The sequence below is a fragment of the Lipotes vexillifer genome, unplaced genomic scaffold (assembly GCF_000442215.2).
Source record: "Lipotes vexillifer unplaced genomic scaffold, Lipotes_vexillifer_v1.1 scaffold1221, whole genome shotgun sequence".
NCBI classification, from domain to species: Eukaryota; Metazoa; Chordata; class Mammalia; order Artiodactyla; family Lipotidae; genus Lipotes; species Lipotes vexillifer.
Genome location: NW_006783353.1, coordinates 738,328 through 751,215, shown reverse-complemented (window position 1 = coordinate 751,215; position 12,888 = coordinate 738,328). Strand labels below are relative to the sequence as shown.

Genomic DNA, 12,888 nt, shown 5'->3' with positions numbered 1-12,888 from the left:
CCTCCCTCATCCTCCCGTCTTGCCAGGCATGCACGGACACAGAGAGACACACACACACACACACACACACACACACACACACACACACACACACACACAGTGGGTGCTCATGAATCATTTGATTAACTCATAGTTATGAATTAGGAGTATAAGCCAGAGATTTAAAAAAAAAGAGATTAAGAGAGTCCTTATTTTATAAAAAACTAGACATTCATTAATGAAATATAACATTTTGAAGCCTTATTCTGATGGTTTCAATTTATCAGCTATTTTTTTAAAGTAACCTCTGTGTCTCCTGGCCATTTGCAAATGAGCATGTAAACCCAGATATCTTGCCCGCTCCTTTTGGAAGGAGTCTTTTGAGACTTTCTCCAGACCGTGTATATTCAGCCTTGATGATAAATCTGAAACCCTGGCACATTTCCCTACGTACCAGGACATGTATTAGGTTCTTAAGAACTAAAGGAATGTTAACAGCAAAGATCTGTCACGGCAGCTTGCCATACCTGCCAGCTGCACTTGTGTCCATCTCTGAGTGGTGCTTTTGAAAAAGGGATTTTGACAGAGATGGTGTTCAGAGCAGAGGCACAGGTGTGATCAGACGTTCAGAAGCGTGCCATCTGAGGGCTGGTGGGGGCAGTTAGCCACGGCTGGTCCAGTAAAGAGGACGTGGGCTCTGTTGAGAGATCTGAAGGGCTCTCAAGTGGAAAATATAGTAAACTTGTCGTGCAGAACTCTGCAGGACAGAAGGAGACCCACAGCATTTACAAGGGGACAGACAGACTTGTACTCAGGATCAGTTGAAACATTTTCTCGGTCGTGGTTTCCTGCCGGTGGGACAGGCTTCCTTCTCTGGAAGGGTCAGACCAAGTTCGAGAGGATGGAGGACCACTTCTCAGGTTTGGGGCAGGAAGCCTCAGACCCCAGACCAGCTGACCCCAGGCTCCTCTTCATTCCTGTTTTCTGCTGACTGTCTTCACTTAAATATCCGCTGGAGCTGAGAACATACTTCTGCACCCAAACAGGCTCTTTTCATTAAAGGTAGTTTCCCTACCCCAGTACAAGTCCAAGGGGTGGAGTGTGAATCACACATCCCTGGCATTGAAGCTTTGCTGTCTCAGAAGATGCGGGCGTGTGGGGAAGCCTCTCTGTGCCCTCTGTGTCTCAGCCCTAAAGATTAAATACAGGGAACATTATTTTTACCTTTCTGGGCAAAGACACATTTGGATGTGGAGAGAGGGAGGTGCCAGGGATGCTGTCCTGCACCCCCGCCCGTGCAGCACTGAGGCGCTCACCCTGGGCTGAGGGATCACCCCAAGCCCTCCAGGGGTGCTCCTCTCGTCCACTCCCCGAGCTGCTTCATTGGAGCCCAGCAGGTTCAGCCTCTCTGTACCAGCAACCAGCATCCCAGGACTGGTTGGTGCAGCGGCCCAAACGCCTGACTGCTTTGCCTCAGCTTGGGACAGCTCTGATGGGCCATTCCAGCCCTCAGCTGCCCAGAGGTCAGCAGAAGCCTCTTCGCGACCCCCCTCCCCGCTCTGTGCAGCACTGCTGCCTTTGGCCCCTGCAGGGGAATCTCCCTAGAGCTCCTGCACAGAGATCCAGAGATCTCACAGCCTCAGAGTCTGTGTCCAGGGCACGCACACTCGGACACTAGGCTATCTTAGGAATAGCCCAGTGGGGTAAGAAAAGACTCTGCTCTCTGTGGTGGTACTCTCCCACGATCAGTTTTAGTGTTCTTTTCATTCACTCACTGATTCATTCATTTATTGAACTAATGCCAGTTGTGCACTCTTACCATGTGAAATGCTTAAGTCCTTTTCAAGGGTAGAAATATTTTAGAACCAAAATTAATTTCATAACTGTGGTTCTCTTGTCACAGATATTGACAACCTTTTCAGTAGCAGGACAAAGAAGTCTGTATTTATTTCACTGTATCCTCCCTTTCTGTGCTCCAGTGTACCCACAGATGTTTTGCACAGTGGGCCCTGCCTGTCCAGGAGACACCGTTACAGCACTGAGCGGAGGAAGCAGTTGAGGACCTTATGGAGCCTCAAGTACTGTGGTTGAGTTTCCTCCCTCTGATTCTAGTTCTATAGGCAGCGGGGGGGTGGAAGGCAGGGGGCTCTGAAAGAGCTGCCCCAGGGCTGCAGAGCAGCTTTCCTTCGTGGCTCACAGTTTCTTCCTTGTCCCATCCCGGGGCCTCTGGAAGCTTCACAAGGCAGGGACACCGTGCTTTTCCCTGGGATCCCGGAGGACTCATCACGGCTTCATTTTGTTACCAAAACCAAACACAACCCCCCACCTACACAGGCGGGCACACAACTATGGGGGCAGGGAGGGAGGTGCTTTTGTTTCATGGCCACTGTTTTTGCCAAGACTTTCCAATAGCTTGGGGGTTAAGGATAGGTAGGGGTTTTTTTTTCAAAATTGATTACTTTTAAATTTTTTTATACAAGATTATGCTCCATTTGTAGTTATTACAAAATATTGGCTATATTCCCATCCTTGAGCCTGTCTTATACCCAATAGTTGGTACCTCCCACTCTCCCCACCTCCCCACTGGTAACCACTAGTGTGTTCTCCGTATCTGTGAGTCTGCTTCTGTTTCGTTACATTCACTAGTTGTACTTTTTAGATCCCACATATAAGTGATATCGTATAGTATTTGTCTTTCTCTGTCTGACGTATTTAACTTAGCGTAATGCCCCCCAAGTCCATCCACGTTGCTGCAGATGGCAAAATTTCGTTCTTTTTATGACTGAGTAATATTTAGCCAGATTCTGTCCAACAAGCTAGAGATGCAATGCTAGCCTCACAGTTTGGTCAGGATGGAAGGTTTGGAGTCACCCCGAGGACCTAGCAATCTCCTGTTTCCCCACGCCCTCCCTTTAATGATTTAATTAAGGCATAACGTGTAAAGTTCCCTGACAGGTTTGTCTCCAAGGAAAGCCCTCACGTTATGATCCTAAGTGGGTTCTGAGATAAGCAAAGGAAAAACGGAAGTGCGTGGGAAAGCACAGGACATGACGGGACAACCTGTAAGTGATGGAGAACAGGAGGCAGCGCTGCTGTTAGAAACAATGTCCTGATGGAGATACAGCCCAGACTGCTTCCCTGTGGGACCACACTCACCCCCTCCTTCTCTGTACCCCAGGAGAAAGAATGACGAGAACATCACACTGGAGACGGTCTGCCATGACCCCAAGATCGCCTACCATGGATTTGTCCTTGACGACGCTGCTTCTGCAGAGTGTATTATGAAGGAAAAAAAGGGGTCTGGAGAGACTTTCTTCATGTGTTCCTGCAGCTCCGAAGAGTGCAACGACCACATCATCTTCTCCGAAGGTGAGCGTTCTTCTCGGGATGGTCTGCAGGCTCAGGGCACATCCCTTCCTGGCTGGTGCTGGATGGTGGGCTCACACTGGGAATCAGGCCCCCTTCACCTGTTGGAAAGAGGGGCTTAAGGGGTAGCAGGGTTGGCTCTGGTCTGTATCAATTCTGGCTCCCGGGGCCCACATTATGATTTGTCACTGAGAAATAGTTTGTGTCACCCAGAGCAGTGGTTCTCAAAGCGCAGTGCCTGGAACAGCAGCAGTGGCATCACCTGAGAACTTGTTAGAAATGCAGATTCCGGGGTGCCACCCCTGACTGTGGAACCAGAAACTCTGGGTGCGGGCCCAGGGTGATTCTGAGGCAGCTCAAGTTTGAGAACGACTGGTCCAGAGTTGGGAGGAGGCTGTATGATTCAGGAGGGAGACTTTAACTCAAGTTGTTGTGTTTACATACTCCTAGGATTTGTCTAAAGGGGAAAGTACATTAACCTCAGTAATGATAGCCTGTTGGATGCACACTTGTCTCTATCCATCATGCATATTGTGTTGGCCAAAAAGTTCGTTCGGGTTCTGTAACATCTTCCACAAAAAGCCAAACTAACTTTTTGGCCACCCCAATATTATCCCTCCTTCCCTCCCCTCTTTTCCTACTCCCTCCCTCTCTCCCTCCTACCTTCCCTCCCGTCTTCCGTCTGCCCATCCATCATACACCTGCCCATCCATCCATCCACCCACTTTTCCATCTCTCCATCTGCCCATCCATCTCTCCATCTGTCTATGCATCCATTCATCTATCTGTCCATCTGTCCATCCGTCTGTTCATCTATCCACGTATCTGTCCATCTGTCCATCCATCCAAACACCTGTCCATCTGCCCATCCATCCACCATCCATCTGTCCATCTGTCCGACCATTCATTGCACCCACTCATCCATCTTTACATGCAAACAGTTGATCATACTATAACTATTACCTGGCAGTATTTTTTTTCACCCACCCACTTTTACTTCTCTTCTAAACAAGACAATATATGTAGATATATTTTACACCTTTTAATTGTCCAGGATGGCATAGTATGGCATATCTTCTATGAGTGACTTAACCATTCTTAACTTATTCCTAAATAAGTTGGTAGCTTATTTTAGGTGTCTCCAGTTTTCCACTTAATGCTACATTGACTGTCTTTGTAAAAACATCTTATACATTTGTGCTAGTATTTCTGCAAGATAGATTTCTGGAAATGAAATTTCTGGATCAGAGGTATATGCACATTTTAAATTTGGACAACTGTTAAATTGTTCTCCTACCCCAGAAGACATAGAAGCATATGAATTTCCATCTACTTTCTCCAGCACTGGAGATTATAAGCCTTTTAATTTTTCCAGGCTGATGATGCAAATACTATTCTCTTGGTTTTAGGAATATAATTTCAGCATGGGGAAAGGTTATTTTAGCCCCAAATAGGTCCAATTCAATAAAAAATCCTTTTGGAATACAAGTGCTGGGTTGACACACTATCCCTGCTACTGTGTGTGTCCCAAATATAGAAAGTGATGAGTCTCATGCTTTGTGTATGGTGCTCATGGGCATTGCAGACCCACCTCTTGCTCTCCGCGTGTCCTTCAGCCAGTTTCCCTCCCTTCCTGTTCCACTCCCCACCTGTGCCAAGTTCTCAGTGTACAAAGGCAGGCATGTACATCTTGTCAGCGCAACACTTTCCAAAATCACTCCCCTCTCCTGTTTTTTCATCCTACAAGCACTCCATGTCTCTCATTTTCCTTATGTAATTTGAGTTAGAAGGGACATTGTAACTAGATTAAATCACACTAAAACATGGTAACCTTGATATCCTGGTTTACCATGTTAACCTTCCCCAAGTACTTCACCTTTAAAAACAAGGCCCAGGCTAAGCCAAAGGAATTAATCCCTAACAGTGGAATATCCAGACATGTTTATTAGCATCTATGAAACTTTTCTCTCCTTTTGCATACTGGCTTATCCACAGTGGAAGAATTTATTTCAGTCAAAGGGGACAAAAGTTGATAAATAGCTTGCAAGTTGGATATATTTTATATATATGTATATTACTATAAGCTCTTAAGGTATTTATGACTTCAGTTTTCAGTGTATTTTCAACTCATGTGATAATCATGGACCCACATTCATGTTTTCCCTCTTATTCATTATCAGACTCTTTCTTTATGAGGTGAGATAATCAGCATAAAGGTGGTTTCTCATTGTACAACTCAAGAAATCCAGCACAGCTGATGACTCAGATATTTGAGTGATTTCAGTCTTCTAAAATGCTCCAGGGAGTATGCTTAAAAATAACCATCTCTCTTCTCTCTATTTGTGGTAGGGGGGTATTTTCCTCCCCTACAACACCAGGTATTAGGAAGAACACTTTGGGGTCCATTTCTCTTATTGCCACCATCTCTTCTTTATATTAAGGAATGAAAACTTTTTTTTTAATTGAAGTATAATTGACTTACAATGTTGTGTTAATTACTGATGTACAGCAAAGTGACTCAGTTATGTACATATGTGTGTGTGTGTGTGTGTATGTGTGTGTGTATATATATATATATATATATATATATATACATTTTTTAATATATTCTTTTCCATTGTGGTTTATCATGGGACTTTTTAAAAATTGGGGTATAGTTCTTTTACAATGTTGTGTTAGTTTCTGCTGTACAGCAAAGTGGAGTTCCCTGTGCTGTACAGCAGGTTCTCATCAGTTATCTATTTTATACATATTAGTTAGTATATATATGTCAATATATGTTAATCCCAATCTTCCAATTCATCCCACCCCCACTCTCCCCCCTTGGTGTCCATATGTCTGTTCTCTACTTCTGTGTCTCTATTTCTGCCTTGCAAACAGGTTCATCTGTACCATTTTTCTAGATTCCACATATATGTGTTAATATACGATATTTGTTTTTCTCTTTCTGACTTACTTCACTCTGTATGACAGTCCCTAGGTCCATCCATGTCTCTACAAGTGACCCAATTTCATTCCTTTTTATGGCTAATATTCCATTGTATATATCTGCCACATCTTCTTTATCCATTCATCTGTTGATGGGCATTTAGGTTGCTTCTATGACCTGGCTATTGTAAATAGTGCTGCAATGAACATTGGAGTGCAGATGTCTTTTTGAGTTATAGTTTTTTCTGGGTATATGCCCAGTAGTGGGATTGCTGGGTCTCATAGGATATTGAATATAGTTCTCTGTGCTATATAGTAGGACCTTGTTGTTTATGCATTCTATATATAAAAGCTTACATCTGCTAATTCCAACCTCCCAGTCAATCCCTCCCCCAACTCCCTCCCTCTTGGCAACCACCAGTCTGTTCTCTATGTCTGTGATTCTGTTTCTGTTTCATAGATAGGTTCATTTGTGTCATATTTTAGATTCCACATATAAGTGATATCATATGGTATTTGTCTTTCTTTTTCTGACTTACTTCACTTAGTATGATGATCTCTGGTTGAATCCATGTTGCTGCAAATGGCGTTATTTCGTTCTTTTTTCTGGCTGAGTAGTATTCCATTGTATATACGTACCACATCTTTATCCATTTATCTGTTGATGGACATTTAGGTTGTTTCCATGTCTTGGCTATTGTGAATAGTGCTGCTGTGAACATAAGGGTGCATGTATCTTTTTTGAATTATAGTTTTATCTGGATATATGCCCAGGAGTGGGATTGCTATATCACATGGTAATTCTATTTTTAGTTTTCTGAGGAAGCTCCGTACTGTTTTCTACACTGCACCAATTTACATTCCCACCAACGGTGTGGGAGCGTTCCCTTTTCTCCACACTCTCTCCAGCATTTGTTATTTGTAGACTTTTTAATGATGGGCATTCTGACTGGTGTGAGGCAGTACCTCATTGACTTGCAGTTCTCTAATAATTAGTGATGTTGAGCATCTTTTCATGTGCCTGTTGGCCATCTGTATGTCTTCTTTGGATAAATGTCTATTTAGGTCTTCTGCCCATTTTTTGATTGGGTTGTTTTTTTTTGTTGTTGAGTTGTATGAGCTGTTTGTATATTTTGGAAATTAAGCCCATGTCAGTCGGATCATTTGCGAATATTTTCTCCCATTCTGTAGGTTGTCTTTTCGTTTTGTTTATGGTTTCCTTTGCTGTGCAAAAGCTTGTAAGTTTGATTAGGTCCCATTTGTTTATTTTTGTTTTTCTATTGCCTTGGGAGACTGACCTAAGCAAACACTGGTACAATTTATGTCAAAGAATTTTTTGCCTATGATCTCTTCTAGTTTTATGGTGTCATGTCTTATGTTTCAGTCTTTAAACCATTTTGATTTTATTTTTGTGTATGGTGAGAGTGTGTGTTCTAACTTCACTGATTTACATGCAACTGTCTAACTTTCTCAGCACCACTTGCTGAAGAGACTTTTTCCCGTTTTATATTCTGGCCTTCTTTGTCAAAGATTAATTGACTGTTGGTGTGTGGGTTTCTTTTTCTAGGCTCTCTATTCTGTTCTATTGATCTGTCTCTTTTTGTGCCAGTACCATGCTGTTTTGATTATTGTAGCTTTGTAGCATTGTCTGAAGTCTGGGAGGGTTATGCCTCCTGCTTTGTTCTTTTTCTTCAGGATTGCTTTGGCAATTCTGGGTCTTTTATGGTTCCATATGGATTTTAGGATTATTTGTTTTAGTTCTGTGAAAAATGTCATGGGTAATTTGATAGGGATTACATTAAATCTGTAGATTGCTTTGAGTAGTATTGCCATTTTAACCATATTAATTTTTCTAATCCAAGAGCATGGGTCATCTTTCCATTTCTGTATCATTCCAATTTTAGTATATGTGCTGCCGAAGCGAGCACATATCTTTCCATTTCTTTGAATCAGCTTCAGTTTCATTTATTAATGTTTTATAGTTCTCAGCATATAAGTCTTTCACCTCCTTGATCAGGTTTATAAGGTGGGAAAACTCTTGAAGCAATTTTTATTTTTCTACTCCAAGTCAAAAGATGGTGAACACAAAAGCTCTCTGGAGTGTTCTGTGTAGTATTTTTATTAGGAAAGCACTCTGTTCTTGTTGATTTCTGATCTACAAACAATGGATAATGATTACTTACATCTTACATTTTTCTTAAATATGTGAGGGAAAAAACGCTGAGCCACAAGATTTACTCTTTAAATGTAGATCTTTATTTTCAGTGTTACTGTGAATGATAGCTGACATTCAGAGGGAATGTAGTTTGCTGTGTTTGTTGCTAAGCCCCTTTGATGGCCTGGCCTCATTTAATCTCATAGCCACCCCATGAGGTAGGCACTGCTAGTATCCCCATCTTATGGTTGAGAAAACCAAGCTCAGAGAATTGTAACACCTTGTCCAGGATCCCATGACTAGTGGGTGGCATAGCTAGGATTCATAATGGGCTGTGTATAAAATAAAACTTCTGTGAGGGTTTTTCCCCCTTCCTTCTCTTTTTATTTCCTTCTTTCTTGCACTCTCTCTATCTCTGTCTTTCTAAACAGATAACATATGTACATATTAAAAAATTCATATTCGACAAAGTGGATACAGGGAAAAGAAAGCCTCCTCTTGGTCTGTGATTCTCCATTCATCCAGAGAGATTTTTCTGCATGGAAATCCTAAACTTGGTAAATCATATCATTGAGATTTTTTTTTAAAGTCAGATTCATTGATGTATAATTTACATAAAATAAAATCCACCGTTTGAAGATACTATTTTCACTGAATTGTGACTAATGTATATAGCTGTGTAACTACTACCACAATCAAGATACAGAACATTTTTGTGACTCCCAGTAAATTCCCTTATTCCCTTTTTCCATCATCATTGGGATTTCTATCCTCATTTTAGAAATTTGGTTGCTTTCTTCCTGTATTTGGTGATTTCCGTTTACTTAAGCGAGGCCATGACCTCAGTCCTCCAAAGAATGGACAGGTGGGACAGCCCAGCCTCAGACAACAAGATACCACTGTGTTCCTTGCCTCTATAGGCACCCAGGCCTAGTCTACCAAAAAAAGAAAAAAAGAAAAAAAAAAAGGGGACAAATGCCAACTCTTTGCATTATTTAGCACTGATTTTCTCTCCTGCTCCATGTTGCTTGTCTGTACGCCTGGCATAAAGCCTGAAGCCTGGCAGATGGTTTGGGGGAGGATGGGCCTCTACACAAGCCACCAGTCCTCCCATCTTCACTCCTTTCAGGTTCCCAGAGGTTGGTGTGTAGTGATGGCTTGTATGCCTCTGGTCTTGTTCACCTTGTCGAAGCACCTTTACGTTCTATACCTGAGAAATGTGCAGGGAATGTATTGAAGATACTGAAGATTTGTTGAGATAATCATCTTAAGGCCCAGAAAGATGATTAGATTACTGTCCCCTGGTGATGATGGCAGAGAGCCAGGAACATAGAAGTTAGGTGACTTGCCTGTAGTTACTCAGCTAGTTAGTGGCAGAGCTGGGCTACAGGTTTGGTCTGCAGACTCTCACCAAGGTCTGTGTCCCTAGTACAGGGTTTGAAGACTGTATTCCGAGGGGCATCAGGGGCTGCTCTGAGGAACTGAGGGAGAAGGGAGTAAATCAGCTCTCCTTTACCTGCCATGTGTACCAAGCTTCAGCAGAAGATGTGAATCACAGAAGGGTGTTGCCAGCTTTCATGAGTTTGAAACCAATGTTCCAAAACAAAGGAATTAAAGAGACCTTGCTGTCCTTCTTTTTGAACCAGGTACCTATCTTTTCCCCCCAAACCCCGCAGTGGGGCCTTGTGCTATGCCCAGTGGCTCCCTGCTTCCCTAAAGTAGATCAATTAGAATGAGGCCGGGTTCCGCTCTTCATCTGCCAAAAGTCAGGTCTCCCAGTCCTGTCTGATGATTCCTGCTTGGTGAAAGATGTGTAGAATTCTGAGGAAGTCATTATCTCCCCCTGAGCTCACCAAGCCCTATGATTCCGGTTAGAAGAGAGGGCATTTGTCTGGGTCCTTATTGATGTCCTGGTGACAGCTGTCAGTCAAACAAGCCCTGTCAGGCTCCTGGACCAAAGTGAGCCCAGGATGGGGGTGGGGACCCCAAGCTAACGGCTCCCTGTTCACTTGCAGATGACATGTCCGCTTTGCAAAGTCATGATGTGGGTAGGATCGCTCATTAAGCCTTGAAGAATCCAAAACACCGCTCAGTTTTATTCATTTCATAAATGGTTTCCAAGTGCAGTAAAGATGCTTCATTTGCCGAGTGCCGGGCAAGGAGATGATTTCTGCTTGTTTTAGGTACGAAATAAACAGCCCAGTGTAATGGTTAAGATGGGTCTGTTGTGGGTTTCTGGAATTTTAAGGCCCATTCTACCACTTGTTCGCTTTGCCACATTGGGCCAGTTACCTGACGTCTCCTAGTCTGTAAAATGGAACTAAAACGGGGGGTGGGTGGGGTGCGGCTAGATTGTTACATGCAGTGCTTACGACAGCACCCCATCTGTTAGCTGCTGGTATTATTTGGGGGTTTATATCTGATGGGGACTTTTGCTCACCCTGAGATGTGAAGCCAGGCCCACCAGGCTCTCTGGTGTGTTCCAGCACTGAGGTCTGTGGTGGAGACTTGACCACAGTGTGCAGCAGGCCACTCAGACCTCCTTGCAGACCGCGCTGCAAGAGTTTGGGAGGGGTTTGTGTTGCGTTAACTCGTGCCTCGAGCAGCTTCTGTCTTCTCCACGTGCCTTCACAGAGGTAGGGGGAGCATACCGAGTGCACAGTTTGTAATCAAAGCTAACCACATCCCTCCATCGTCGGATAATATCACACATGAGGCACGTTGTTCCTATTTTGACGCAGAATCACAATCGTGGCTAAATACGAACGGGAGGGCTCACTGTGCCGTTCAGGTCAGTGCTCGGGGCGATCGCACTTCTGTTCTTGCCAAAGGGCTTCACTCCGTCTTCCTTTTCTCAGCAGAAAGCTGCTTTGGGCCACGTGGCCGCCTCATTGAATGGCTGTGCCGCTGTTGACAACTTAGTGCTGATAGTGAGATACCTATGGCCTCAGGATGCTGTGGGGATTGAAGGAGGTGAAGCTTGGGAGGGCCAGCGTGGCAGCTGGTACACAGTAGGTGCCTCCATTCTCCCTCATTCCTCCAGATAAGGAGCGCACTCTTTGCTGAGGAGAACCCCTCCTCCGAATGGGGAGCCCTCGCTACTCCAAGCGTCCACAGACCAGCTGCAGCATTGCCGGGCGGCTTGGTAGAAGAGCAGAACCTCAGGGCCCTCCTGGACCCACTGCATCAATGTCAGTGTTGTAACGATGTCCTTGGTGATCTGTTCTCACACCGAAGTGTGAAAGCACTGGTGTGAACTCACCCAGCTAGGAATGGAACCAGAGAACCAAAGATGGGTCTTGTTAGCTTCCTGCTGGTAACCTGCCCAGCTGATCAGTCAGCCCAAGAGGAATACATTTGGTCTTAAACCTGGTCATTTGCAAATGAGCTAAATATGCTTTACTCTGTCCTTTTGTGTAACAGAACTCCCCACTGAAATGGGGGTGTTTTTCCATAGCGATAGTGAAGTCATTTTTTGTATGCGTTACAAACTTTGTGCCGGCATGGAGCTCCACGTAGAGAAGATGAGGTGCCTTTTCAGGAACATTTCTTTGGTTTCCTCTGAAAAATGGGGATAGAAATAGTGCTCACTTTGAATAGGATTTTTGTGAGGATAAATGTGTTTATTCATGTAGGGGACTTAGAATAGTACCTGGCACAGAACAACTATGCAATAAATTTTGGCTGTAAAGAGTTACTATTGTTCCCCTAGATTCAAATGTCTTGTCTTTGGATTTAGCCAGATGAGTGAGGCACTTTGTACCAATGTCGTGTTGCATATTCTCCTTCCTGAAAATTCCTTCTGCTGACTCCTCTGTAAGTACCATCCATCTGCAGCAACAGTCCTGTGAATCAGAGGGACAGGTTCACTGTAAAGAACGCTGTTGAGGAAACTGTTCTCTGCATTGTATTGTCACCTTGCTGAGGAAGCCAGGAGAAATCTCTCTCAGCTCTCTGCTTTGGAAAGATTATTCCCCTCATGAGGACATACTTGCTTCTGACCTTAAGGACACTCTGAAGCACACAGAGCTTCAAGTAGAGCAAGGATCAGCAAGCTTCTTTGGTAAAGGACCAGTTCATGAATATTTTGGGCTTTGCAGGCCAGAGAGCCCCTGTTGCAGCCACAGGCAGTATGTCAACAAATGGACGCGACCATGTTCCAGTAAAATTTTATTTACAGAACAAGGCTTCAGGCCAACCCCTGCTATACATGACCGTGTTTTGTTGTATTTCTCCCTACAGTACTACCAGAAGAGCTTCAGTCATGCTTCTAGCAAATATGTGGGCGTGTACTTTGCCTACTGACATCACCTCTGCTTGTCTGTTTTCCTACATTTACCTTCCATCTGTCTTGATCCCAGCTCCCATGTTTACTTTTTTTTGGTCTTCCTCCCACTACTTGTCTATCTCAATATGTGGGCGTGTACTTTGCCTACTGACATCACCTCTGCTTGTCTGTT

The 12,888-nt window shown here is 43.9% G+C and overlaps 1 protein-coding gene across 2 annotated transcripts in view; it reads left to right on the top strand.

Moving 5' to 3' along the window:
* TGFBR2 (transforming growth factor beta receptor 2) overlaps positions 1–12,888 on the top strand; it is a 90,831-nt gene that overhangs the window by 35,783 nt on the left and 42,160 nt on the right. For both annotated transcript variants that reach the window (XM_007455936.1, XM_007455937.1), the window contains one exon: positions 3,158–3,348. In XM_007455936.1, the coding sequence (XP_007455998.1) occupies positions 3,158–3,348 (191 nt within the window). The remainder of the gene's footprint in view (positions 1–3,157; positions 3,349–12,888) is intronic.